The 27,680-nt window shown below is 50.6% G+C and overlaps 1 protein-coding gene across 1 annotated transcript in view; it reads right to left on the bottom strand.

Moving 5' to 3' along the window:
* Nucleotides 1–673: 673 nt before the first annotated feature.
* SHPK (sedoheptulokinase) overlaps nucleotides 674–27,680 on the bottom strand; it is a 42,503-nt gene continuing 15,496 nt past the window's right edge. The window contains exons 5-7 of the mRNA XM_032981392.2: nucleotides 25,394–25,572; nucleotides 15,323–15,727; nucleotides 674–9,439 (exon numbers count right to left, since the gene is read on the bottom strand). Of these exons, the coding sequence (XP_032837283.1) occupies nucleotides 8,538–9,439; nucleotides 15,323–15,727; nucleotides 25,394–25,572 (1,486 nt within the window). The 3' untranslated portion in view covers nucleotides 674–8,537. The remainder of the gene's footprint in view (nucleotides 9,440–15,322; nucleotides 15,728–25,393; nucleotides 25,573–27,680) is intronic.

The following is a 27,680-nucleotide window of genomic DNA, read 5'->3' as shown; positions in this document are numbered from 1 at the left end:
GACTAACATTACCCGTAGACTTACATTACCCGTAGACTAACATTGCCCATAGACTAACATTGCCCCTAGACTAACATTACCCGTAGACTAACATTGCCCGTAGACTAACATTGCCCGTAGACTAACATTGCACGTAGACTAACATTACCCATTGACTAACATTACCCATAGACTAACATTGCCCGTAGACTAACATTACCCACACAATAACATTGCCCATCGACGAACACTTCCCAAAGACTACCAATGTTTATTGTTTCCAGGTAAGCCCGCCCCCCCCCCCCCCCACCACCACCACTGAGCTATGTATCAGCTCTTTTCCCTAAACGGCCTGGCTATCACGAATGATAGCAGCTCAACCAGGTAACAGTGGCCTGTCGCCTGCGAAAGCGTCGCGGCCCGAATGCTCGGCACGTGCGTTATGCCGATTCTCAATGCGGAGGGCAAAGAGCAGAGGGCCTTCAGCGAAATCCACGCCACCACGGGTAGAGAGATAGAGAGCGAGAGAGAGAGGGACACACGCAAACTCCAAATGTACCAGCAGGCTTCGGGGGTCGGGATGGAAGCCAACGGCCTCCTCCGATAGCAAAAGCGAGGGATTTTCTTTTTATTTTTATTTTTTTGGGTGGCAAATTTTTTGTTGGGTGACCCCAAAAAAAGCCGACAATTTCAATTCGCAGTCTCGGCACCGCGTTTTTATTTCGGCCACGCATCCGAAATTCAACATCCCGGCCGTCCCGTGGAATCTCTCGTGGCTCACCGCGGGAGCGCAGTGGGGGGGGGGGGGGGGGACAGGGAATGGATTATTGGGATGCAGATGATCTCACGCTCGAGTGAATTGTGTAGCCCGATGAGGTGATGCGCCCTTTCCGAGAGAGAGAGAGAGGGCGAATCGGAGAGAGACGCAGAGAGAGACAGAGAAAGGACGACTCGTAGAGAGAGATAGATAAAGAGAGGGCGATTCAGAGAGAGAGAGACAGAAAGAGAGACATAGAAAGGACGACTCGTAGAGAGAGACAGAGAGAGAGACAGAGAAAGGACGACTCGTAGAGAGAGACAGAGAAAAGACGACTAGTAGAGAGAGAGACACAGAGAGACAGAGAAAGGACTCGTAGAGAGAGAGATAGAGAGAGGGTGACTCAGAGAGAGAGACAGAGAAAGAGCGACTCAGAGAGAGAGAGGGCCACTCAGAGAGAGACAAAGAAAGGACGACTCGTAGAGAGATAGAGAAAGAGGGTGACTCAGAGAGAGAGAGAGAGACAGAGAAAGGGAGGGCGACTCAGAGAGAAACAGAGAAAGGACGACTCGTAGAGAGAGACAGAGAGAGACAGAGAAAGGACGACTCGTAGAGAGAGACAGAGAGAGACAGAGAAAGGACGACTCGTAGAGAGAGAGGGTGACTCAGAGAGAGAGACAGAGAAAGAGCGACTCAGAGAGAGAGAGGGCCACTCAGAGAGAGACAGAGAAAGGACGACTCGTAGAGAGATAGAGAAAGAGAGGGCGACTCAGAGAGAGAGAGAGAGCGAGACAGAGAAAGGGAGGGCGACTCAGAGAGAGACAGAGAAATGACGACTCGTAGAGAGAGACAGAGAGAGACAGAGAAAGGACGACTCGTAGAGAGAGACAGAGAGAGACAGAGAAAGGACGACTCGTAGAGAGAGAGAGAGGGTGACTCAGAGAGAGAGACAGAGAAAGAGCCACTCAGAGAGAGAGAGCCACTCAGAGAGAGACAGAGACAGAGAAAGGACGACTCGTAGAGAAAGAGACAGAGAAAGAGAGGGCGACTCAGAGAGAGAGAGACAGAGAAAGAACGACTCAGAGAGAGAGACACAGAGAGAGGGTGACTCAGAGAGAGAGAGACAGAGAAAGGACGACTCGTAGAGACACAGAGAGAGGGTGACGCAGAGAGAGAGACAGAGAAAGGACGACTCATGAAGACACAGAGAGAGAGAGGGTGACTCAGAGAGAGATACAGAGAAAGGACGACTCATAGAGACACAAAGAGAAAGGGTGACTCAGAGAGAGAGAGACAGAGAAAGGACGACACAGAGAGGGTGACTCATAGAGAGACAGACAGAGAAAGTACGACTCAGAGAGAGAGACACAGAGAGAGAGGGTGACTCAGAGAGAGAGACAGAAAGGACGACTCGTAGAGACACAGAGAGAGAGGGTGACTCAGAGAGACAGAGAAAGGACGACTCATGAAGACACAGAGAGAGAGGGTGACTCGGAGAGAGGGACAGAGAAAGGACGACTCATAGAGAGAGAGAGAGACAGAGAAAGGACGACTCATAGAGAGAGACAGAGAAAGGATGACTCATAGAGACACAGAGAGAGAGAGGGTGACTCAGAGAGAGGGACAGAGAAAGGACGACTCATAGAGACAAAGAGAGAGAGAGAGGGTGACTCAGAGAGAGAGACAGAGAAAGGACGACTCGTAGAGACACAGAGAGAGAGGGTGACTCAGAGAGAGAGGCAGAGAAAGGACGACTCGTAGAGACTCAGAGAGAGAGGGTGACTCAGAGAGACAGAGAAAGGACGACTCATAGAGACACAGAGAGAGAGGGTGACTCAGAGAGAAAGACAGAGAAAGGACGACTCATAGAGACACAGAGAGAGAGAGGGTGACTCAGAGAGAGAGACAGAGAGAGAGGGTGACTCAGAGAGAGAGACAGAGAGAGAGGGTGACTCAGAGAGAGAGAGACAGATAAAGGACGACTCATGAAGACACAGAGAGAGAGGGTGACTCAGAGAGAGAGACAGAGAAAGGACGACTCAGAGAGAGAGACAGAGAAAGGGTGACTCAAAGAGAGAGACAGAGAAAGGACGACTCATAGAGACACAGAGAGAGAGGGTGACTCAGAGAGAGAGACAGAGAAAGGACGACTCATAGAGACACAGAGAGAGAGAGGGTGACTCAGAGAGAGAGACAGAGAGAGAGGGTGACTCAGAGAGAGAGAAACAGAGAAAGGACGACTCATGAAGACACAGAGAGAGAGGGTGACTCAGAGAGAGAGACAGAGAAAGGACGACTAGTAGAGAGAGACAGAGAAAGGTTGACTCATAGAGACACAGAGAGAGTGGACGACTCAGAGAGAGAGAAACGACGACTCGTAGAGACACAGAGAGAGAGAGGGTGACTCAGAGAGAGATACAGAGAGAGAGGGTGACTCAGAGAGAGAGAGACAGAGAAAGGACGACTCGTAAAGACACAGAGAGAGAGGGTGACTCAGAGAGAGAGACAGAGAGAGAGAGGGTGACTCAGAGAGAGACAGAGAGAGACAGAGAAAGGACGACTCAGAGAGAGAGACAGAGAGAGAGGGTGACTCAGAGAGAGAGAGACAAAGGACGACTCAGAGAAACTCAGAGAGAGAGACAAAGGACGACTCATAGAGACACAGAGAGAGAGAGAGGGTGACTCAGAGAGAGACAGAGAAAGGACGACTCGTAGAGACAAAGAGAGAGAGAGGGTGACTCAGAGAGAGAGACAGAGAAAGGACGACTCATAGAGACACACAGAGAGAGAGGACGAGTCGGAGAGAGACAGAGAAAGGACGACTCGTAGAGACACAGAGAGAGAGGGTGACTCAGAGAGAGGGACAGAGAAAGGACGACTCATAGAGACAAAGAGAGAGAGAGAGGGTGACTCAGAGAGAGAGACAGAGAAAGGACGACTCGTAGAGACACAGAGAGAGAGGGTGACTCAGAGAGAGAGGCAGAGAAAGGACGACTCGTAGAGACTCAGAGAGAGAGGGTGACTCAGAGAGACAGAGAAAGGACGACTCATAGAGACACAGAGAGAGAGGGTGACTCAGAGAGAAAGACAGAGAAAGGACGACTCATAGAGACACAGAGAGAGAGAGGGTGACTCAGAGAGAGAGACAGAGAGAGAGGGTGACTCAGAGAGAGAGAGACAGAGAGAGAGGGTGACTCAGAGAGAGAGAGAGAGAGACAGAGAAAGGACGACTCATGAAGACACAGAGAGAGAGGGTGACTCAGAGAGAGACAGAGAAAGGACGACTCAGAGAGAGAGACAGAGAAAGGGTGACTCAAAGAGAGAGACAGAGAAAGGACGACTCATAGAGACACAGAGAGAGAGGGTGACTCAGAGAGAGAGACAGAGAAAGGACGACTCATAGAGACACAGAGAGAGAGAGGGTGACTCAGAGAGAGAGACAGAGAGAGAGGGTGACTCAGAGAGAGAGAAACAGAGAAAGGACGACTCATGAAGACACAGAGAGAGAGGGTGACTCAGAGAGAGAGACAGAGAAAGGACGACTAGTAGAGAGAGACAGAGAAAGGTTGACTCATAGAGACACAGAGAGAGTGGACGACTCAGAGAGAGAGAAACGACGACTCGTAGAGACACAGAGAGAGAGAGGGTGACTCAGAGAGAGATACAGAGAGAGAGGGTGACTCAGAGAGAGAGACAGAGAAAGGACGACTCGTAAAGACACAGAGAGAGAGGGTGACTCAGAGAGAGAGACAGAGAGAGAGAGGGTGACTCAGAGAGAGAGACAGAGAGAGACAGAGAAAGGACGACTCAGAGAGAGAGAGACAGAGAGAGAGGGTGACTCAGAGAGAGAGACAAAGGACGACTCAGAGAAACTCAGAGAGAGAGAAAGGACGACTCATAGAGACACAGAGAGAGAGAGGGTGACTCAGAGAGAGACAGAGAAAGGACGACTCGTAGAGACAAAGAGAGAGAGAGGGTGACTCAGAGAGAGAGACAGAGAAAGGACGACTCATAGAGACACACAGAGAGAGAGGACGAGTCGGAGAGAGACAGAGAAAGGACGACTCGTAGAGACACAGAGAGAGAGGGTGACTCAGAGAGAGAGACAGAGAAAGGACGACTCAGAGAGAGAGACAGAGAGAGGGTGACTCAGAGAGAGAGACAGAGAAATGACGACTCAGAGAGAGAGACAGAGAGAGAGAGGGTGACTCAGAGAGAGATACAGAGAAAGGACGACTCAGAGAGAGAGAGAGACAGAGAGAAAGAGGGTGACTCAGAGAGAGAGACAGATAAAGGACGACTCGTAGAGACTCAGAGAGCGAAACAGAGAAAGGACGACTCAGAGAGACAGAGAGAGAGAGGGTGACTCAGAGAGAGATACAGAGAAAGGACGACTCGTAGAGACTCAGAGAGCGAGACAGAGAAAGGACGACTCGTAGAGACACAGAGAGAGAGAGAGTGACTCAGAGAGAGAGACAGAGAGAGAGGGTGACTCAGAGAGAGAGAGACAGAGAGAGAGGGTGACTCAGAGAGAGAGAGAGAGAGAGACAGAGAAAGGACGACTCATGAAGACACAGAGAGAGAGGGTGACTCAGAGAGAGACAGAGAAAGGACGACTCAGAGAGAGAGACAGAGAAAGGGTGACTCAGAGAGAGATACAGAGAAAGGACGACTAATAGAGACACAGAGAGAGAGGGTGACTCAGAGAGAGAGACAGAGAAAGGACGACTCATAGAGACACAGAGAGAGAGAGGGTGACTCAGAGAGAGAGACAGAGAGAGAGGGTGACTCAGAGAGAGAGAAACAGAGAAAGGACGACTCATGAAGACACAGAGAGAGAGGGTGACTCAGAGAGAGACAGATAAAGGACGACTAGTAGAGAGAGACAGAGAAAGGTTGACTCATAGAGACACAGAGAGAGTGGACGACTCAGAGAGAGAGAAAGGACGACTCGTAGAGACACAGAGAGAGAGAGGGTGACTCAGAGAGAGATACAGAGAGAGAGAGGGTGACTCAGAGAGAGACAGAGAAAGGACGACTCGTAAAGACACAGAGAGAGAGGGTGACTCAGAGAGAGAGACAGAGAGAGAGAGAGGGTGACTCAGAGAGAGAGACAGAGAGAGACAGAGAAAGGACGACTCAGAGAGAGAGACAGAGAGAGAGGGTGACTCAGAGAGAGAGAGACAAAGGACGACTCAGAGAAACTCAGAGAGAGAGACAAAGGACGACTCATAGAGACACAGAGAGAGAGAGAGGGTGACTCAGAGAGAGAGACAGAGAAAGGACGACTCATAGAGACACACAGAGAGAGAGGACGAGTCGGAGAGAGACAGAGAAAGGACGACTCGTAGAGACACAGAGAGAGAGGGTGACTCAGAGAGAGAGACAGAGAAAGGACGACTCAGAGAGAGAGACAGAGAGAGGGTGACTCAGAGAGAGAGACAGAGAAATGACGACTCAGAGAGAGAGACAGAGAGAGAGAGGGTGACTCAGAGAGAGATACAGAGAAAGGACGACTCAGAGAGAGAGAGACAGAGAGAAAGAGGGTGACTCAGAGAGAGAAACAGATAAAGGACGACTCGTAGAGACTCAGAGAGCGAAACAGAGAAAGGACGACTCAGAGAGACAGAGAGAGAGAGGGTGACTCAGAGAGAGATACAGAGAAAGGACGACTCGTAGAGACTCAGAGAGCGAGACAGAGAAAGGACGACTCGTAGAGACACACAGAGAGAGAGGGTGACTAGGAGAGACAGACAGAGAGGGGGGACGACTGAATTGGACATCATCTGACCGTTCGCTCGCGCGATCAACCGGTTGACAGCCTGGATAGCCAATCAGCTCGCTCGACTGCTCAGCAGATAAGCTCAGGCCAAAATCATCCTCCTCTCGACCAATCAGAGGCCGTTGCCACTGGAGCGAAATCATTTAATCGCGACCAATCAGGAGAAAAACCATCATCATTTTGTCCAATCAGAAGTAATATCATCATTTTAACCAATAAGGAGCAAAATCATCATCATTATCTTTCATCCTCTTGACCAATCAGCGTCCTCTTGACCAATCAGCGTCCTCTTGATCAATCAGGAGAAAAATAATCAACTCGACCAATCAGGTGCAAAATCATCATCTCGACCAATCCCGCGCAAAATCATCATCTCGACCAATCAGGAGCAATCAAGTGAAAAATCATCAACTCGACCAATCAAGTGAAAAATCATCGTCTCGACCAATCAGGTGCAAAAATCACCGTCTCGACCAATCACGCGCAAAAATCACCGTCTCGACCAATCAGTCGCAAATTCATCATCTCCACCAATCAGGAGCAAAATCATCATCATCTTTCATCCTCTTGACCAATCACCGTCCTCTTGACCAATCAGCATCCTCTTGACCAATCAGGAGAAAAATCGTCTCGACCAATCCGGCACAAAATCACCATCTCGACCAATTAGGCGCAAAATCATCAACTCGACCAATCAGGCACAAAATCATCGTCTCGACCAATCAGGAGAAAAAACATCAACTCGACCAATCAAGTGAAAAATCATCAACTCGACCAATCAAGTGAAAAATCACCGTCTCGACCAATCAGTCACAAATTAATAATCTCTACCAATCAACAGCAAAATCATCAACTCGACCAATCAAGTGAAAAATCACCGTCTCGACCAATCACGCGCAAAATCATCATCTCGACCAATCAGGAGAAAAATCATCAACTCGACCAATCAAGTGAAAAATCACCGTCTCGACCAATCACGCGCAAAAATCACCGTCTCGACCAATCACGCGCAAAATCATCATCTCGACCAATCAGGCGCAAAAATCATCAACTCGACCAATCAAGTGAAAAATCATCAACTCGACCAATCAATTGAGAAATCACTGTCTCGACCAATCAGGCGCAAAAATCATCATCTCGACCAAAATCATCATCTCGACCAATCAGGAGAAAAATCATCAACTCGACCAATCAAGCGAAAAATCACCGTCTCGACCAATCAGTCGCAAATTCATCAACTCGACCAATCAGTCGCAAAATCATCATCATCATCTTTCATCCTCTTGACCAATCAGCATCTTCTTGACCAATCAGGAGAAGAATCGTCTCGACCAATCAGTAGCAAAATCATCAACTCGACCAATCAGGAGAAAAATCATCAACTCGACAAAGCAAGTGAAAAATCACCGTCTCGACCAATCACGCGCAAAAATCACCGTCTCGACCAATCAAGTGAAAAATCATCAACTCGACCAATCAGGCGCAAAAATCATCATCTCAACCAAAATCATCATCTCGACCAATCAGGAGAAAAATCATCAACTCGGCCAATCAAGTGAAAAATCACCGTCTCGACCAATCAGGCGCAAAAATCACCGTCTCGACCAATCAAGTGAAAACTCACCGTCTCGACCAATCAGGAGAAAAATCACCGTCTCGACCAATCAGGCGCAAAAATCACCGTCTCGACCAATCAGGCGCAAAAATCTCCGTCTCGACCAATCACGTGCAAAAATCATCATCTCGACCAATCAGGAGAAAAATCATCAACTCGACCAATCAAGTGAAAAATCACCATCTCGACCAATCAAGTGAAAAATCATCAACTCGACCAATCAAGTGAAAAATCACCATCTCGACCAATCAAGTGAAAACTCACCGTCTCGACCAATCAGGAGAAAAATCACCGTCTCGACCAATCAGGCGCAAAAATCACCGTCTCGACCAATCAGGCTTAAAAATCTCCGTCTCGACCAATCAGGCGCAAAAATCTCCGTCTCGACCAATCAGGCGCAAAAATCACCGTCTCGACCAATCAGAAGCTTCCGCCCCCCAGGCCCCGCCCCCAGCCCCGCTGACGTCCCACAGCAGCCTGGCGCTGCCCACGGCCGAGTCGACCGTCGGCGTCGCCTCCACGGCCGGCGTCCCCAGGGCCCTCGCCGCCTCCCGCGCCAGCGTCGAGTTCCTCAGCAGCGCCGAGCCCCCGGCCAGCACCCGCTCCGTCCCCGGTGGCAACGGCGGGAGGCCCCCGCCCCGGCACCTCCCGACCCCCGTCCCGGCCAGGTTCTCGACGAGGCCGCGGCAGAGCGAGCGCCAGACGCGTCCCAGGCGAGGGCCCGGAACGGCGACGCCGCTCAGCGACACGACGCCGCCCGGCCACGCCGGGGAGCCACGCTCGCCGAACACCGTGGGGCGGATCGCGAGGCGGGGAGCCGGAGCCGGAGCCGGAGGAGTCGGAGCCCCGGCCGGAGCCCGGGTTGTTGGAGCCGGAGTCTCCTGACTGCCGGGTGGAGCGCCGGTGCGGATCGATGGATCTGGAGCCGGAGTTTCCTGCTTGCCGGGTGGAGCGCCGGGGCGGATCGATGGATCTGGATCCGGAGTTTCCTGCTTGCCGGGTGGAGCGCCGGGGCAGATCGAGGGATCCGGATCCGGAGCCGGAGTTTCCTGCTTGCCGTGTGGAGCGCCGGGGCGGACCGTAAGATCCGGATCCGGAGCCGGAGTTTCCTCCTTGCCGTGTGGAGCGCCGGGGCGGATCGAGGGATCCGGATCCGGAGTCGGAGTTTCCTGCTTGCCGTGTGGAGCGCCGGGGCGGACCGTAAGATCCGGAGGAAGGTCCGGAGGAGGCTCCGGTTCGTCCTCAATGGCGCTGGCCAGACGGTTGAGGGTCACGTAGAGGTCGTCTGCTGCTGGAGGCTCGAGGCCTGAAACAACGCGGCAAGGAGGGCGATGCGATGTAGCCGAGAGAGAGGATTCACGGTCTCTCTCGCGTACACGGATCTGGCGGTGCCAGCGTTGGTCTGTGGGTCAGTGTGAGTCTATGGGTCCAGTGTGAGTCTATGGGTCAGTGTGAGTCTGTGGGTCCAGTGTTAGTCTGTGGGTCAGTGTTGGTCTATGGGTCACTCTTAGTCTATGGGTCCAGTATTGGTCTATGGGTCAGTGTTAGTCTATGGGTCCAGTGTTGGTCTATGGGTCCAGTGTTGGTCTATGGGTCCAGTGTTGGTCTATGGGTCCAGTGTGAGTCTATGGGTCCAGTGTTGGTCTATGGGTTCAGTGTTAGTCTATGGGTCCAGTGTGAGTCTATGGGTCCAGTGTTAGTCTATGGGTCCAGTGTGAGTCTATGGGTCCAGTGTTGGTCTATGGGTTCAGTGTTAGTCTATGGGTCCAGTGTGAGTCTATGGGTCCAGTGTTAGTCTATGGGTCAGTGTTAGTCTATGGGTCCAGTGTTAGTCTATGGGTCAGTGTTAGTCTGTGGGTCAGTGTTGGTCTATGGGTCCAGTGTGAGTCTATGGGTCCAGTGTTAGTCTGTGGGTCAGTGTTGGTCTATGGGTCAGTGTTAGTCTATGGGTCCAGTGTGAGTCTATGGGTCCAGTGTTAGTCTATGGGTCCAGTGTTAGTCTATGGGTCAGTGTTAGTCTATGGGTCCAGTGTTGGTCTATGGGTCAGTGTTAGTCTATGGGTCAGTGTTAGTCTATGGGTCCAGTGTTGGTCTATGGGTCCAGTGTTAGTCTATGGGTCAGTGTTAGTCTATGGGTCCAGTGTTAGTCTATGGGTCAGTGTTAGTCTATGGGTCCAGTGTTGGTCTATGGGTCAGTGTTAGTCTATGGGTCCAGTGTTGGTCTATGGGTCAGTGTTAGTCTATGGGTCCAGTGTTAGTCTGTGGGTCCAGTGTTAGTCTATGGGTCAGTGTTAGTCTATGGGTCCAGTGTTAGTCTATGGGTCCAGTGTTAGTCTATGGGTCCAGTGTTGGTCTGTGGGTCAGTGTTAGTCTATGGGTCCAGTGTTGGTCTATGGGTCCAGTGTTAGTCTATGGGTCCAGTGTTGGTCTATGGGTCCAGTGTGAGTCTATGGGTCCAGTGTGAGTCTATGGGTCCAGTGTGAGTCTATGGGTCCAGTGTGAGTCTATGGGTCCAGTGTGAGTCTATGGGTCCAGTGTTAGTCTATGGGTCCAGTGTTGGTCTATGGGTCCAGTGTTGGTCTGTGGGTCAGTGTTGGTCTATGGGTCAGTGTTAGTCTATGGGTCAGTGTTAGTCTATGGGTCAGTGTTAGTCTATGGGTCAGTGTTAGTCTATGGGTCCAGTGTTGGTCTATGGGTCAGTGTTAGTCTATGGGTCAGTGTTAGTCTATGGGTCCAGTGTTAGTCTATGGGTCCAGTGTTAGTCTATGGGTCCAGTGTTGGTCTATGGGTTCAGTGTTAGTCTATGGGTCCAGTGTTGGTCTGTGGGTCAGTGTTGGTCTATGGGTCCAGTGTTGGTCTATGGGTCAGTGTTAGTCTATGGTTCAGTGTTAGTCTATGGGTCCAGTGTTGGTCTATGGGTCCAGTGTTAGTCTATGGGTCAGTGTTGGTCTATGGGTCCAGTGTTAGTCTATGGGTTCAGTGTTGGTCTATGGGTCAGTGTTAGTCTATGGGTCAGTGTTAGTCTATGGGTCCAGTGTTGGTCTATGGGTCCAGTGTTAGTCTATGGGTTCAGTGTTGGTCTATGGGTCAGTGTTAGTCTATGGGTCCAGTGTTAGTCTATGGGTCCAGTGTTAGTCTATGGGTCAGTGTTAGTCTATGGGTCAGTGTTAGTCTATGGGTCCAGTGTTGGTCTATGGGTCAGTGTTAGTCTATGGGTCCAGTGTTAGTCTATGGGTCAGTGTTAGTCTATGGGTCCAGTGTTGGTCTATGGGTCCAGTGTGAGTCTATGGGTCCAGTGTTAGTCTATGGGTCCAGTGTTGGTCTATGGGTTCAGTGTTAGTCTATGGGTCCAGTGTGAGTCTATGGGTCCAGTGTTAGTCTATGGGTTCAGTGTTAGTCTATGGGTCCAGTGTGAGTCTATGGGTCCAGTGTTGGTCTATGGGTCAGTGTTAGTCTATGGGTCCAGTGTGAGTCTATGGGTCCAGTGTTAGTCTGTGGGTCAGTGTTAGTCTATGGGTTCAGTGTTAGTCTATGGGTCAGTGTTAGTCTATGGGTCAGTGTGAGTCTATGGGTCCAGTGTTAGTCTGTGGGTCAGTGTTAGTCTGTGGGTCAGTGTTGGTCTATGGGTCCAGTGTGAGTCTATGGGTCCAGTGTTAGTCTATGGGTCAGTGTTAGTCTATGGGCCAGTGTTAGTCTATGGGTCAGTGTTAGTCTATGGGTCAGTGTTAGTCTGTGGGTCAGTGTTAGTCTATGGGTCCAGTGTTGGTCTATGGGTCCAGTGTGAGTCTATGGGTCAGTGTTAGTCTATGGGTCAGTGTTAGTCTATGGGTCCAGTGTTGGTCTATGGGTCCAGTGTTAGTCTATGGGTCAGTGTTAGTCTATGGGTCAGTGTTAGTCTATGGGTCAGTGTTAGTCTATGGGTCAGTGCTAGCCTATGGGTTCAGTGTGGGTCTATGGGTCCAGTGTTAGTCTATGGGTCCAGTGTTAGTCTATGGGTTCAGTGTTGGTCTATAGGTCAGTGTTGGTCTATGGGTCCAGTGTTAGTCTATGGGTCAGTGTTAGTCTATGGGTCAGTGTTAGTCTATGGGTCAGTGTTAGTCTATGGGTCCAGTGTTAGTCTATGGGTCCAGTGTTAGTCTATGGGTCAGTGTTAGTCTATGGGTCCAGTGTTGGTCTATGGGTCCAGTGGTAGTCTATGGGCCAGTGTTAGTCTATGGGTCCAGTGTTAGTCTATGGGTCCAGTGTTGGTCTATGGGTTCAGTGTTACTCTTTGGTTCTATTCGGTAAAGTCACCACGTAGGTAAAAAATAAAACAACAAAAATCACGATGTTTCGGCCACAACACAAGCGGCCTTCATCAGGTGAAGGGACCAGACTGTCTCGAGGACAGCGCTGGAGTGAACACAGCCAAGCTCAGACCGCGACCTTTAAGCTGTGTGAGAGTAATTAAGGTGCCTTGACAAAGGAATTAGCATAAAAAAATTGCATTTTTATGGTCGGACTTAGCATGATGAAAGGTGGGGAGGAGTTGACCTGTGTAGGCTGGCGAGGGGGCACGGCAGCGTCCACATGCTGGTGGTGTGAAAAGGGGATTTTAAGAATCTGCGAAAATTTGGGGTACCATTACTTGAAAAAAGATACTGTACCATTGACAAACTAGTTTAATGTTTGGTTCGATTTAGAACATCTTTCCAATGGTTGCTTAATTTGAAACCATCTTCTCGGTTGAAATTGCGTCTGTGTTTGTAGATCTGAATTGCCTCGTGAACAAATCTCTGATAAAAACCCGTGGGTTTGCAAAGAACCTTGGTATCGGAGAAAATTATATCGTGATCACCCACAGCGTTGTAACAGTGATCAGCTACGGCAGAAGAATTCGTTCTGCCGTGTTTCAAATCTGATTTTTGCTCGCAAATTCGGTCAGAGACATGTCGCTTCGTCTCCCCGATATAGCAATCACCGCAGGTACAACTCAATTTGTAAACCCCGGGGTACTGTAAATCAGGAATGACATCCTTCACGGATGGGATCAGATCACAAATTTTGTGTACTGTATTGAACCGGACCTGGATCTTGTGTTTGTTTAGAATTTTGGAAATCTTTTTAGTAACGCCTGCTATATATGGTAGTGTGATGGTTTTGACCGGAGTATCAAGTGGTTGTTTCTGTATGGAGGGAGAAACAGCTTGGCGGATGGTACGGTCAGAGTATCCATTCCTTTTGAGGGCCAGGTGTACATGTTTTAATTCACTGGTCAGGTGGTGTTGGTCCGAAATGCAATGAGCCCTATGGTATACCGTTTTGATGAGAGAATTCTTCTGAGCTGGGTGGTGGTGGGAATCAGGCTTCAAGTAGGAATCGGTGTGGGTGGGTTTCCTGTAGACAGAATGCCCCAACGAGCCATCAGGTCTCCTCTTAAACAGAACATCCAAGAATGGTAGCCTGCCATATTTCTCCACTTCCATGGTGAATTTGATGGCGGGATGTCTGGAATTGATGTGGTGTAGGAAAAGGTTCAGAGCTGAGAGGCCATGTGGCCAAATGACGAAAGTGTCATCCACATATCTCTTCCACAGGGAAGGTCTGAGGGTGGAAGTCTGGATGGCGTCCGATTCAAATTTCTCCATGAAAACATTGGCTATCACTGGTGACAAGGGGGAACCCATGGAAGTACCCTCATATATAGCAGGTGTTACTAAAAAGATTTCCAAAATTCTAAACAAACACAAGATCCAGGTCCGGTTCAATACTGCACGCAAAATTCGTGATCTGATCCCATCCGTGAAGGATGTCATTCCTGACTTACAGTACCCCGGGGTTTACAAATTGAGTTGTACCTGCGGTGATTGCTATATCGGGGAGACGAAGCGACATGTCTCTGACCGAATTCGCGAGCACAAATCAGATTTGAAACACGGCAGAACGAATTCTTCTGCCGTAGCTGATCACTGTTACAACGCTGTGGGTGATCACGATATAATTTTCTCCGATACCAAGGTACTTTGCAAACCCACGGGTTTTTATCAGAGATTTGTTCACGAGGCAATTCAGATCTACAAACACAAACACAATTTCAACCGAGAAGATGGTTTCAAATTAAGCAACCATTGGAAAGATGTTCTAAATCGAACCAAACATTAACCTAGTTTGTCAATGGTACAGTATATTTTTTCAAGTAGTGGTACCCCAAACTTTTGCAGCTTCTTAAAATCCCCTTTTCACACCACCAGCATGTGGACGCTGCCGTGTCCCCTCGCCAGCCTGCACAGGTCAACCCCCTCCCTACCTTTCATCATGCTAAGTCCGCCTATTAAAATGCAATTTTTTATGCTAATTCCTTTGTCAAGGCACCTTAATTACTCTCACACAGCTTAAAGGTCACGGTCTGAGCTTGGCTGTGTTTCACTCCAGCGCTGTCCTCGAGACAGCCTGGTCCCTTCACCTGATGAAGGCAGCTTGTGTTGTGGCCGAAACGTCGTGATTTTTGTTGTTTTATTTTTTACCTACGTGACTTTACCGAATAGAACCAAAGAGTATGGATCCTTGCAGTCACGAAAGCTTCAAATCTAGGTTCAGTGTTAGTCTATGGGTCAGTGTTAGTCTATGGGTCAGTGTTAGTCTATGGGTTCAGTGTGGGTCTATGGGTCCATTGTTAGTCTATGGGTCCAGTGTTAGTCTATGGGTCCAGTGTTGGTCTATGGGTTCAGTGTTAGTCTATGGGTTCAGTGTGGGTCTATGGGTCCAGTGTTAGTCTATGGGTCAGTGTTAGTCTATGGGTTCAGTGTGGGTCTATGGGTCCAGTGTTAGTCTATGGGTCAGTGTTAGTCTATGGGTTCAGTGTGGGTCTATAGGTCCAGTGTTAGTCTATGGGTCCAGTGTTAGTCTATGGGTCAGTGTTAGTCTATGGGTCACTGTTAGTAGTGGTGGTGGTGGTGGTGGTCAGTAGTGGTGGTGGTTGTCAGTGGTGGTGGTGGTGGTTGTCAGTAGTGGTGGTCAGTGGTGGTGGTCAGTAGTAGTGGTGGTGGTGGTTGTCAGTAGTGGTGGTGGTGGTTGTCAGTGGTGGTGGTTGTCAGTGGTGGTGGTTGTCAGCGGTGGTGGTGGTTGTCAGTAGTGGTGGTGGTTGTCAGTGGTGGTGGTTGTCAGTGGTGGCGGTAGCCAGCGTTGTCCTCCTGGCTTGCGCGTCGCGTACCGAGGTCGGCGACCCACGACCTCAGCGTGTCGACGAACATGGCGAGGACGTTGCCGCCATTGAGGGACGCTGCGACGCACAGACGCCGGTCGCCAACGTACGGGAGCACGTCCCTCACCACGCCATCACCAACACCACCGCCACCACTGCCACCACCGCCACCACCACTGCCACCGCCACCGCCACCACCACCACCACCACCGCCGCCGCCGCACGGCCAAGGGGAACCGCCCGCGTTGGAGTCGTCCGGAGCCGCGTGTGGAGGTGGGCGGTCGGCGGTCAGCGATGACGACGACGATGGAGGAGGAGGACGAGGAGGAGGAGGAGGAGGATGAGGAGGAGGAGGAGGATGGAGGCCGGGCGGGAGGACGTAGGCCAGCTGCGCCGACGTGCCGATGTTGAGGACTGCGAGTGTGAGAGAGGGAGCACGAGTCACTCCGCGCGGGGGCCTTAGCGTGCACCTAGCCTGGCACAGTATGGGGGGGGGGGGCGCAGGTGGTGCATCGGCCAGTAGTCACCTCAGTCGGTCGATTGGCACCTGCTGGGTCTGTCCCCGTGACCTCCTCCCCCTGCACCTAGCCTGGCACAGCAGTCAACCCGTGGCACCTGCTGGGTCTGTCCCCGTGACCTTCTCATGCACCTAGCCTGGCACAGCAGTCAACCCATGGCACCTGCTGGGTCTGTCCCGTGACCTCCTCCCCCTGCACCTAGCCTGGCACAGCAGTCAACCCACGGCACCTGCTGGGTCTGTCCCGTGACCTCCAAGTGCACCTAGCCTGGCACAGCAATCAACCCACAGCACCTGCTGGGTCTGTCCCGTGACCTCCTCCCCCTGCACCTAGCCTGGCACAGCAGTCAACCCATGCCACCTGCTGGGTCTGTCCCGTGATCACCTCCTCCTGCACCTAGCCTGGCACAGCGATCAACCCACGGCACCAGCTGGGTCTGTCATGTGACCTCCCCCTGCACCTAGCCTGGCACAGCGGTCAACCCACGGCACCAGCTAGCATCTGTCGCGTGACCTGCGAGCGGGCGTTCGACACTTCACGTGGCCTTAACGTGCACCTATCCTGGCACAAGCACCGTGGTGACGTCACCGCCACTTAGTGGCGAATGGCGGTTGTTGTTGTTGTGTGGGGAGCGGTGGTGCAGCGATTAGCACACTGCTCTATGAGCCTGGCGGCCCGGTGGCGATTCCTGCCCACGTGCAACGCCGGTGACGATTATCTGCACCGGTCCTGGGCCTCCCCTGGGTCGACTGAGCCTCGAGTACCTGGTGCGGTGTGTAGTAAACATCACCACTTCACAGGTGCTTGCTAACAGCGCTTGCCCCGATAGTCAGTTAAGGCTACACGGTGGACCTTTGTCTTGGTGCGTGTGTGTGTGTGTGTGTGAGAGAGACCACGCAGAATGTCTCTGCGGAGGGGAGGCTGCAATTCCTCTGTCGGGAGCTGGACCGGTACCGCGTGGATCTCTGGGGTATTCGGGAGGTCAGGTGGACCGGCTCTGGCTCCTGCCACCATGAGGAGTGGACAGTCCTCTACTCGGGGCAGGAAAATTCCAAACAACAGCGAGTGGAATTGCTTCTGAACGGAATAATTAAGGGGGCGTGGGAGCGTGGCGGTGAGGTGTGGGAAGCTGTAAGCCCCAGGCTGCTGTGGGCTCGCCTCCCCATCAACAAGAGGCGAGGAGTGGTGGTCGTGGTTGCTTATGCCTCCACCGAAGATTAACATCCGTGGAGGGATACAATAGAGCCTGCATGCGGTGTGAGTGGACTCGTGGCCACGGGAGGTAATGACAGGGGAGTCAGCTGTGAGTGTGAAGGGACTGGTGGTCACGGGATGTAATGACAGGGAGGTCAGCTTACAGTACGAATGCACTAGTGGTCACGGGACGTAATGACAGGGGAGTGAGTTGTGAGTGCGAAGGGACTGGTGGCCACGGGAGGTAATGACAGGGGAGTCAGTTGTGAGTGCGAAGGGACTGGTGGCTACGGGAGGTAATGACAGGGGAGTCAGTTATGAGTGCGAAGGGACTGGTGGCTATGGGACGTAATGACAGGGGAGTCAGTTGTGAGTGTGAAGGGACTGGTGGCTACGGGAGGTAATGATACGGAAGTCAGCTGTGAGTGCGAAGGGACTGGTGGCCACGGGGAATAATGACAGGGGAGTCAGTTATGAGTGCGAAGGGACTGGTGGCTATGGGACGTAATAACAGGGGAGTCAGTTGTGAGAGTGAAGGGACTGGTGGCCACGGGAGGTAATGACAGGGGAGTCAGTTGTGAATGCAAAGGGACTGGTGGCCACAGGAGGTAATGACAGGGGAGTCAGCTGTGAGTGCGAAGGGACTGGTGGCTACGGGAATGTTCGAGAAGGGAGCGTGGTCTGGTGACGGGGCAGAGGTCGGTCGGTGGAGTCTGCCGGTGGAGCGAGCGTCCAGAGTCAGCGAGAATGATCGAGAAGGGGGGGCGTGGCCTCGTGTTGATATATAAGTGGGAGATGCGCGGGAGACTCGGGGCTGTTTCAGTGGGGGTCTCCGCCTGGTGTCAAGTGTCAACGTATCTTCATTAAAGTGCCACCTCAAGAGAAGTGTGTCAAGTTGACGTTACACAGGCAAGGCCGATGAGTCAGATGCCTTCTATGACCTCCTGTCCCAGGTGATAGCTAAAGTGGCCCCTCGGGATAGAGTCATCTTGTTGGGTGACTTCAATGCCCGAGTTGGTCATGATGCTGGCACCTTGGTCAGGAGTGACTGGAGGGCATGGGCCAGATCATCTCAGTAACAACGGTGGGAGGCTGCTAGACTTATTGCGCTGTTCCGGCATCGGCGCATCCACACAACACCGTGGATGCACGCCGGGTCCAAGCAAGAACATCTGCTGGACTACATGGTGATGGAACAGCGCATGCGGTCTTGGGCCTCCCCTGGGTCAACTCACCCGCGTGCCAGAGCGCCGGCCTTCGGCACTTGCCAAAGCCGGCGCTAGTGGCGGGACGCGAGCGGGTATCGAACTCGGGTCGCCAGGTTCGTGGCCAAATGCAGTACAGGTAACCACCGCGTCACTGCTCCCCACACCATCACACGCCTCTAACGGCACAATACGAACGCCCCCGGCAAGTCGCTCTTCAATCATGGCCTCTGTTCCGAAAGCCAACTAAATAGAACCGAGGTCCTATTCCATTTTCTTTGGTTCTTTCGGTAAAGTCACCACCACGTAGAATGAGAATAAAACAATAAAATAACACGATAAAATTCTCACGACGTTTCGGGCCACAACGCAAGCGGCCGTCTTCAGGTGAAAGGTACAGACCTGTCGGGACGACAGAGCTTCAATCAGGTGAAAGGTTACAGGTCTGTACCTTTCACAGGTCTGTACCTTTCACCTGAAGAAGGCCGCTTGCGTTGTGGCCTGAAACGTCGTGAGAATTTTATCGTGTTATTTTATTATTTTATTCTCATTCTACGTGGTGGTGGTGGTGGTGACTTTACCGAAAGAACCAAAGAAGATGAATCCTTGCAGTCACGAAAGCTTTCAATCCTATTCCATTCATTCCCCGCTGCGCTATTCAGGCGGGCGGCCTGCTTTGAACGCTCCAAATTTCTCAGAGTAAACGGTCGGGAACCCCGCAGGACACTCAACCAAGAGCATCCGGGGAGCACCGAGAGTTGGCGGGGGGTTCCGGGACAGGCAGTGACGCACCTCGCGGCGGACCGCAATACCCCCCTTTCCCAAGATCCAACTACGAGCTTGTTAACTGCAACAGCTTCAATATTCGCTATTGGAGCTGGAATCACCGCGGCCGCTGGCACCAGACTTGCCCCCCACCCCCCAAATGGATCCTCGTTAAAGGATTTAAAGTGTACTCATTTAAATTCCTTTCAAAAGGCTGCACCCGGGGATCTTTGCCTTTGCGCAAGGAAAGGTTTCACCCTTTTTCTTGCCATAATAAAACAGCCGTGTTGAGATGCTAAAACACCAAACTGAAACCGCTTGCAAGGAATCGTGTCTCTGCGTTCGCCACGTATGCTTGTGGTGAACATGCAAACAAACAGAAAAAAAACACGTGGCTCTGGCTGGGGTATATGACGGTGCATTGTCTTTGAAACGGATCGGTCCGGAACCAGAGGACGGCTTTTCTTTAGAGCCCGGTGACAAACGGCGTTGGACAAAGAGGACAGCGCCGAAAAGCCGAACGGCACACGGACAACGCCACTATCAGGACACTGAGAGCTCGGAGGGCTGAGCAGCTACAATTATGGGACCTCCCTTGCCACTGCAGTGACGTAGAATTGGCTACGTAGCAGCACGACGCTGGCTGCTGACGAGTGGAAGGGGACCTGCAGCTTACAGCAGCCCTGACGGCAGCGGGCCAGTCGATGCACCAGAGGGGGGGATCTAAAGATAATTGTAATTGTTGATTTAAAGCGTTCGTGACTGCAGGGATTCGTATTCTCGGTTCTTTCGGTAAAGTCACCACCACGTAGAAGGGAAACAATGAAATAATAAAACCCACGGAGATACACAGAGACCCATAGAGATACATAGAGACCCACAGAGATACATAGAGACCCATAGAGATACATACAAACCCACAGATATACATAGAGACCCATATAGACACATAGATATACATAGAGACCCATAGAGATACATAAAAACCCACAGAGATGCATAGAGACCCATAGATATACATAGAGATGCACAGAGACCCATAGAGATACATAGAGATACACAGAGACCCATAGAGATACATAGAGATGCATAGAGACCCATAGAGATACATAGAGATACACAGAGACCCATAGAGGTACATAGAGATACACAGAGACCCATAGAGATATGTACAAACCCACAGAGAAGCACAGAGACCCATATAGATACATAGAGATGCACAGAGATACATAGAGACCCATGGAGATACATACAAACCCACAGAGATGCATAGAGACCCATATAGACACGTAGAGATACACAGAGACCCATAGAGATACATACAAACCCACAGATAAACATAGAGACCCATATAGACACGTAGAGATACATAGAGACCCATAGAGATACATACAAACCCACAGAGATGCATAGAGACCCATATAGACACATAGAGATGCACAGAGACCCATAGAGATACATACCAACCCACAGATAAACATAGAGACCCATATAGACACGTAGATATACATAGAGACCCATAGAGATACATACAAACCCACAGAGATGCATAGAGACCCATACAGACACGTAGAGATACACAGAGACCCATAGAGATACATACAAACCCACAGAGATGCATAGAGACCCATACAGACACGTAGAGATACATAGAGACCCATAGAGATACATAAAAACCCACAGAGATGCATAGAGACCCATAGATATACATAGAGATGCACAGAGACCCATAGAGATACATAGAGATACACAGAGACCCATAGAGATGCATAGAGATCCATAGAGATACATATAGATGCATAGAGACCCATAGAGATACATAGAGATACACAGAGACCCATAGAGATACATACAAACACACAGATACACAGAGACCCTTGGAGATACGTAGAGATACACAGATATATATACAGAAGGGGTTAACGCTTTTAAAACATTTTAATTATTTTATTGTGACTTTACAGAAAGGACCAAGAATACGATCGTTACAATAACAACGATGAAACTCACAACGCGCGCAAAATTCGCGGACTGCGGAGACGCTGCGATTGAAAGCCTTCGTGACTGCAAGGATTCATCTTCTTTGGTTCTTTCGGTGAAGTCGCCAACCACGTAGAATGGAGCATAAAACGACAAATTATCATTTTAATTTCGCTCCAGCGCCGTCCGCCCCAGACAGTCTCGCCCCCTTCACCTGACGAAGGGCCACCCGCGCTGTGGCCAAAAACGTCGCGAGAATTGCCTCGCCTTATTTCATCGATTCCGTTATTTCTATTTCTCGTTCTGCGTGGGGGCCTTACCGAGAGAGCCAAAGTAAGATCGCGGAGACGCTTGTGCGAATGTCACGGGGGGGAGGAGGACGGCGTTCCGGACCGTTGGAACCAGCCGCCGGGAAGCTGCGCGTAGACGCGACCGTCCCGGCTCTTGGCATCAAGAGGAGGTCGTGAGGTCACGGAAAGGGGGGCAACGCCGGGAAACCCGCGGGTAGGTTCTAGGAAGGGGGGCGTGGCAGCATAAGAGGGGACCACCGTCCGCCCCCCCATCCTCCTCCTCCCCTGGGGGGCTGTCGTTTGGAGTGTCAGCTGTCCTGACTGGGAACCACAGTGGACTACAGGCGGATTCTGTGGAAGTTTCAACCCGCTGGCGCATTCTAGATTTGAAGCTTTCGTGACTGCTAGGATCCATACTCTTTGGTTCTATTGGGTAAAGTCACGTGGGCGCGTGCCGAGTGCCTCCAGCTCTCAGTGCCTCTCCGATTGAGTCACTATGGCGGTATCAAGATGTAAGGAGAGGTTTCTCCCTTTCTGGCCAACCATGAAACAAGCTGTGTTAAGGTGATGAGAAGTTTGGTGTTTTAACATCTTAACACCAACCGTTTTATCATGGCCAGAAAGGGCAAAACCTATTGTGGTATGCAGGAGGTCGTGGGTTCGATCCCGACCCTGATGACGCCTGCTGTTGCTGCTGCTGTAGATTTGGAGTCTGTGTCTCTCTCTCTCTCATCATCATCACGGTGGTCTAGGAGATGTTGACTACCTCGCCTGGTATACAGGAGGTCGTGGGTTCGATCCCGACCCTGACGATGCCTGCTGCTACTGCTGTAGATTTGGAGTCTGTGTCTCTCTCTCTCTCTCATCATCATCATGGTGGCTAGGAGATGTTGACTACCTCGCCTGGTGTACAGGAGGTCTGTGTCTCTCTCTCTCTCTCTCATCATCATCATCATCACGGTGGTCTAGGAGATGTTGACTACCTCGCCTGGTATACTGGAGGTCGTGGGCTCGATCCCGACCCTGAAAACGCCTGCTGCGGCTGTACATTTGGAGTCTGTGTCTCTCTCTCTCATCATCATCATCGTGGTGTCTAAAAGATGTTGACTACCTCGCCTGGTCTATAGGAGGTCGTGGGTTCGATCGCAACCCTGACGAAGCCTGCTGCTGCTGCTGTAGATTTGGAGTCTGCGTCTCTCTCTCTCCTCATCATCAACACGGTGTCTAGGAGATGTTGACTACCTCGCCTGGTCTACAGGAGGTCTGTCTCTCTCCTCATCATCAACACGGTGTCTAGGAGATGGTGACTACCTCGCCTGGTGTGCAGGAGGTCGTGGGTTCGATCCCGACCCTGACGACGCCTGCTGCTGCCGCCGCTGTGGATTTGGAGTCTGCGTCTCTCTCTCTCTCATCATCATCATCAACACGGTGTCTAGGAGATGTTGACTACCTCGCCTGGTGTGCAGGAGGTCGTGGGTTCGATCCCGACCCTGACGATGCCTGCTGCTGCTGCTGTAGATTTGGAGTCTGCGTCTCTCTCTCATCATCATCATCATCAACACGGTGTCTAGGAGATGTTGACTACCTCGCCTGGTCTACAGGAGGTCTGTGTCTCTCTCATCATCATCATCATCACCACGGTGGTCTAGGAGATGTTGACTACATCGCCTGGTGTACAGGAGGTCTGTGTATCTCTCTCATCATCATCATCATCACGGTGGTCTAGGAGATGTTGACTACCTCGCCTGGTGTACAGGAGGTCTGTGTATCTCTCTCATCATCATCATCATCACGGTGGTCTAGGAGATGTTGACTACCTCGCCTGGTGTACAGGAGGTCTGTGTCTCTCTCTCTCTCTCATCATCATCATCACGGTGGCTAGGAGATGTTGACTACCTCGCCTGGTATGCAGGAGGTCGTGGAGTTCGATCCCGACCCTGACGATGCCTGCTGCTGCTGCTGTAGATTTGGAGTCTGCGTCTCTCTCCCTGTGGTGACGTCGATTTTTCCCCGGTTCCTCGGGTTTCATCCCTCCACATTTGGAGTCGACGTCACACGGTTTGAGTGCTTGGCTGCTGATATCAATGTTCCACCCGATAAGCCGTTCAGGCTGAGCTGCTGCCACTGGTGATATCCCAGTGTCGCGTCTGGATGGGAGCTAGCACATAGCTCAGTAGAGGCTTACACCTGCTAACAATACAAACAAATGTCGTGTTCATCTATGGGTCTCCATGCATCTCTATGGGTCTCTGTGTATCTCGCTGGGTATCTATGTATCTCTGTGGGTATCTCTGTATCTACGTGGGTCTCTATGTATATCTATGTATCTCTATGGGTATCTGTGTATCTCGCTGGGTCTCTATGTATCTATGTGGGTCTCTATGTATATCTATGAATCTCTATGGGTCTCTATGTATCTCTATGGGTCTCTATGTATCTCTATGGGTCTCTGTGTACCTCTACGTATCTCAATGGGTCTCTATGTATCTCTGTGCATCTCTATGTATCTCTATGGGTCTCTATGTATCTCTATGGGTCTCTTTGTACCTCTATGGGTCTCTGTGTATCTCTATGTGTCTATATGGGTCTCTATGCATCTCTATGGGTCTCTATGTATCTCTATAGGTATCTGTGTATCTCTATGGGTCTCTATGCATCTCTATGGGTCTCTATGTATCTCTATGGATCTCTATGCATCTCTATGGGTCTCTATGTATCTCAATGGGTCTCCATGCATCTCTATGGGTCTCTGTATATCTCGCTGGGTATCTATGTATCTCTGTGGGTATCTCTGTATCTATGTGGGTCTCTATGTATTTCTATGAATCTCTATGGGTCTCTATGTATCTCTATGGGTCTCTATGTATCTCTATGGGTCTCTGTGTACCTCTACGTATCTCAATGGGTATCTATATATCTCTGTGCATCTCTATGTATCTCTATGGGTCTCTATGTATCTCTATGGGTCTCTGTGTACCTCTATGGGTCTCTGTGTATCTCTATGTGTCTATATGGGTCTCTAAGCATCTCTATGGGTCTCTATGTATCTCTATAGGACTCTGTGTATCTCTATGGGTCTCTATGCATCTCTATGGGTCTCTATGTATCTCTATGGGTCTCTATGCATCTCAATGGGTCTCCATGCATCTCTATGGGTCTCTGTGTATCTCGCTGGGTATCTATGTATCTCTGTGGGTATCTCTGTATCTATGTGGGTCTCTATGTATATCTATGTATCTCTATGGGTCTCTATGTATCTCTGTGTCTCTATGTATCTCTATGGGTCTCTGTGTACCTCTATGGGTCTCTGTGTATCTCTATGTGTCTATATGGGTCTCTATGCATCTCTATGGGTCTCTATGTATCTCTATGGGTCTCTGTGTATCTCTATGGGTCTCTGCATCTCTATGGGTCTCTATGTATCTCTATGGGTCTCAATGTGTCTCTATGGGTCTCTATGTATCTCTATGGGTCTCTATGTATCTCTATGGGTCTCTATGCATCTCTATGTATCTCTGTGGGTCTCTATGTAGCTCTATGGGTCTTTGTGCATCTCTATGGGTCTCTATGTATCTCTTTGTATCTCTATGGGTCTCTGTGTATCTCTAATGGGTCTCTATGTGTCTCTATGGGTCTCTGTGTATCTCTATGGATCTCTATGTATCTCTATGGGTCTCAATGTGTCTCTATGGGTCTCAATGTATCTCTATGGGTCTCTATGTATCTCTATGGGTCTCAATGTGTCTCTATGGGTCTCAATGTATCTCTATGGGTCTCTATGTATCTCTATGGGTCTCTATGTATCTCTATGGGTCCCTGTGTATCTCTATGTATCTCTATGGGTATCTATGTATGTCTATGGGTCTCTATGTATCTCTATGCGTCTCTAAGTATCTCTATGGGTCTCTATGTGTCTCTATGCGTCTCTATGTATCTCTATGGGTTTCAATGTGTCTCTATGGGTGACAACTCTCCAAGTATCTCTATGGGTCTCTATGTGTCTCTATGGGTCTCTATGTATCTCTATGGGTTTCAATGTGTCTCTATGGGTGACAACCCTCACTGACCCCTCCACCCTACCCTACCCACCCTACCCTACCCACCCCAACAAGTCCCGGACCCCCTTACCGGCATCCGTGTGCCTCTCCAGGCAGCCGTAGACGGCAGCCTGCAGGTCTCCCAGCGCCGCGCCGACCTCGGTACCCCGGGGCAGGCCGCAGAGGTCGGAGCACGTACGGCCGGCCACGCTGCCCACAGGCACGAGCGAAGGCAGCGGCGGCCGGGAGGGGAAGCGGGCTAGCCGCAGGCTGGCGCGGTGCGGAGTGGGGCAGCAGAAGTGTGGGTTGGTGTTGAGACTGTGGGTGGTGTTGTGTTGAGACTGTGGGTTGGTGTTGAGACTGTGGGTGGTAGTGTTGAGTCTGTGGGTGGTAGTGTTGAGACTGTGGTGGTAGTGTTGAGGTTATGGTGCAGTATTGAGCCTGTGGGTAGTGTTGAGTCTATGGTACAGTGTTCAGTCTGTGGTGTTGTGTTGAGTCTATGGTACAGTGTTCAGTCTGTGGGTAGTGTTGAGACTGTGGTGGTAGTGTTGAGACTGTGGGTTTGTGTTGAGACTGTGGGTAGTGTTGAGTCTGTGGTGTTGTGTTGAGACTGTGGTGGTAATGTTGAGACTGTGGGTTGGTGTTGAGTCTGTGGTGTTGTGTTGAGACTGTGGTGGTAGTGTTGAGACTGTGGTGGTAGTGTTGAGGTTATGGTGCAGTATTGAGCCTGTGGGTAGTGTTGAGTCTATGGTGTAGTGTTGAGTCTATGGTACAGTGTTCAGTCTGTGGGTAGTGTTGAGTCTGTGGGTTGGTGTTGAGACTGTGGTGGTAGTGTTGAGTCTGTGGTGGTAGTGTGTTGAGTCTGTGGGTAGTGTTGTGTTGAGACTGTGGTGTTGTGTTGAGACTGTGGTGGTAGTGTTGAGACTGTGGTGGTAGTGTTGAGTCTGTGGTGTTGGTGTTGAGACTGTGGTGTTGTGTTGAGACTGTGGGTTGGTGTTGAGTCTGTGGGTGTTGTGTTGAGACTGTGGTGGTAGTGTTGAGACTGTGGTGGTAGTGTTGAGACTGTGGGTTGGTGTTGAGTCTGTGGTGTTGTGTTGAGACTGTGGTGGTAGTGTTGAGACTGTGGTGGTAGTGTTGAGACTGTGGTGGTAGTGTTGAGATTATGGTGCAGTATTGAGTCTGTGGGTAGTGTTGAGTCTATGGTGTAGTGTTGAGTCTATGGTACAGTGTTCAGTCTGTGGTGTTGTGTTGAGACTGTGGGTTGGTGTTGAGACTGTGGTGGTAGTGTTGAGACTGTGGTGTTGGTGTTGAGTCTGTGGGTGTTGTGTTGAGACTGTGGTGGTAGTGTTGAGACTGTGGTGTTGTGTTGAGACTGTGGTGGTAGTGTTGAGACTGTGGTGTTGTGTTGAGACTGTGGGTTGGTGTTGAGTCTGTGGTGTTGTGTTGAGACTGTGGTGTTGTGTTGAGACTGTGGTGTTGGTGTTGTGTTGAGACTGTGGTGGTAGTGTTGAGACTGTGGTGTAGTGTTGAGACTGTGGTGGTAGTGTTGAAACTGTGGTGGTAGTGTTGAGACTGTGGTGGTAGTGTTGAGACTGTGGTGGTAGTGTTGAGACTGTGGTGTTGTGTTGAGACTGTGGTGGTAGTGTTGAGTCTGTGGGTGTTGTGTTGAGACTGTGGTGTTGTGTTGAGACTGTGGTGGTAATGTTGAGACTGTGGGTTGGTGTTGAGTCTGTGGTGTTGTGTTGAGACTGTGGTGTTGTGTTGAGACTGTGGTGGTAGTGTTGAGGTTATGGTGCAGTATTGAGCCTGTGGGTAGTGTTGAGTCTATGGTGTAGTGTTGAGTCTATGGTACAGTGTTCAGTCTGTGGGTAGTGTTGAGTCTGTGGTGTTGTGTTGAGACTGTGGTGGTAGTGTTGAGACTGTGGTGTTGGTGTTGAGACTGTGGTGGTAGTGTTGAGTCTGTGGTGTTGGTGTTGAGACTGTGGTGGTAGTGTTGAAACTGTGGTGGTAGTGTTGAGTCTGTGGTGTTGGTGTTGAGACTGTGGTGGTAGTGTTGAGTCTATGGTGTAGTGTTGAGTCTATGGTACAGTGTTGAGTCCATGGTTAGTGTTGAGTCTATGGGTAGTGTTGAGTCTATGGGTAGTGTTGAGTCTATGGTGTAGTGTTGAGTCTATGGTGTAGTGTTGAGACTGTGGTGGTAGTGTTGAGACTGTGGTGGTAGTGTTGAGACTGTGGTGGTAGTGTTGAGTCTGTGGTGTTGGTGTTGAGACTGTGGTGTAGTGTTGAGTCTGTTGTGTTGTGTTGAGACTGTGGTGTTGTGTTGAGACTGTGGGTGTTGTGTTGAGACTGTGGTGTTGTGTTGAGACTGTGGGTTGGTG

This window comes from Petromyzon marinus, chromosome 80 (genome assembly GCF_048934315.1).
Source record: "Petromyzon marinus isolate PM22_M1 ecotype Great Lakes invasive population chromosome 80, UKy_Petmar_22M1.pri1.0, whole genome shotgun sequence".
NCBI lineage: Eukaryota > Metazoa > Chordata > Hyperoartia > Petromyzontiformes > Petromyzontidae > Petromyzon > Petromyzon marinus.
This window is presented reverse-complemented; position numbering and strand designations above follow the sequence as displayed.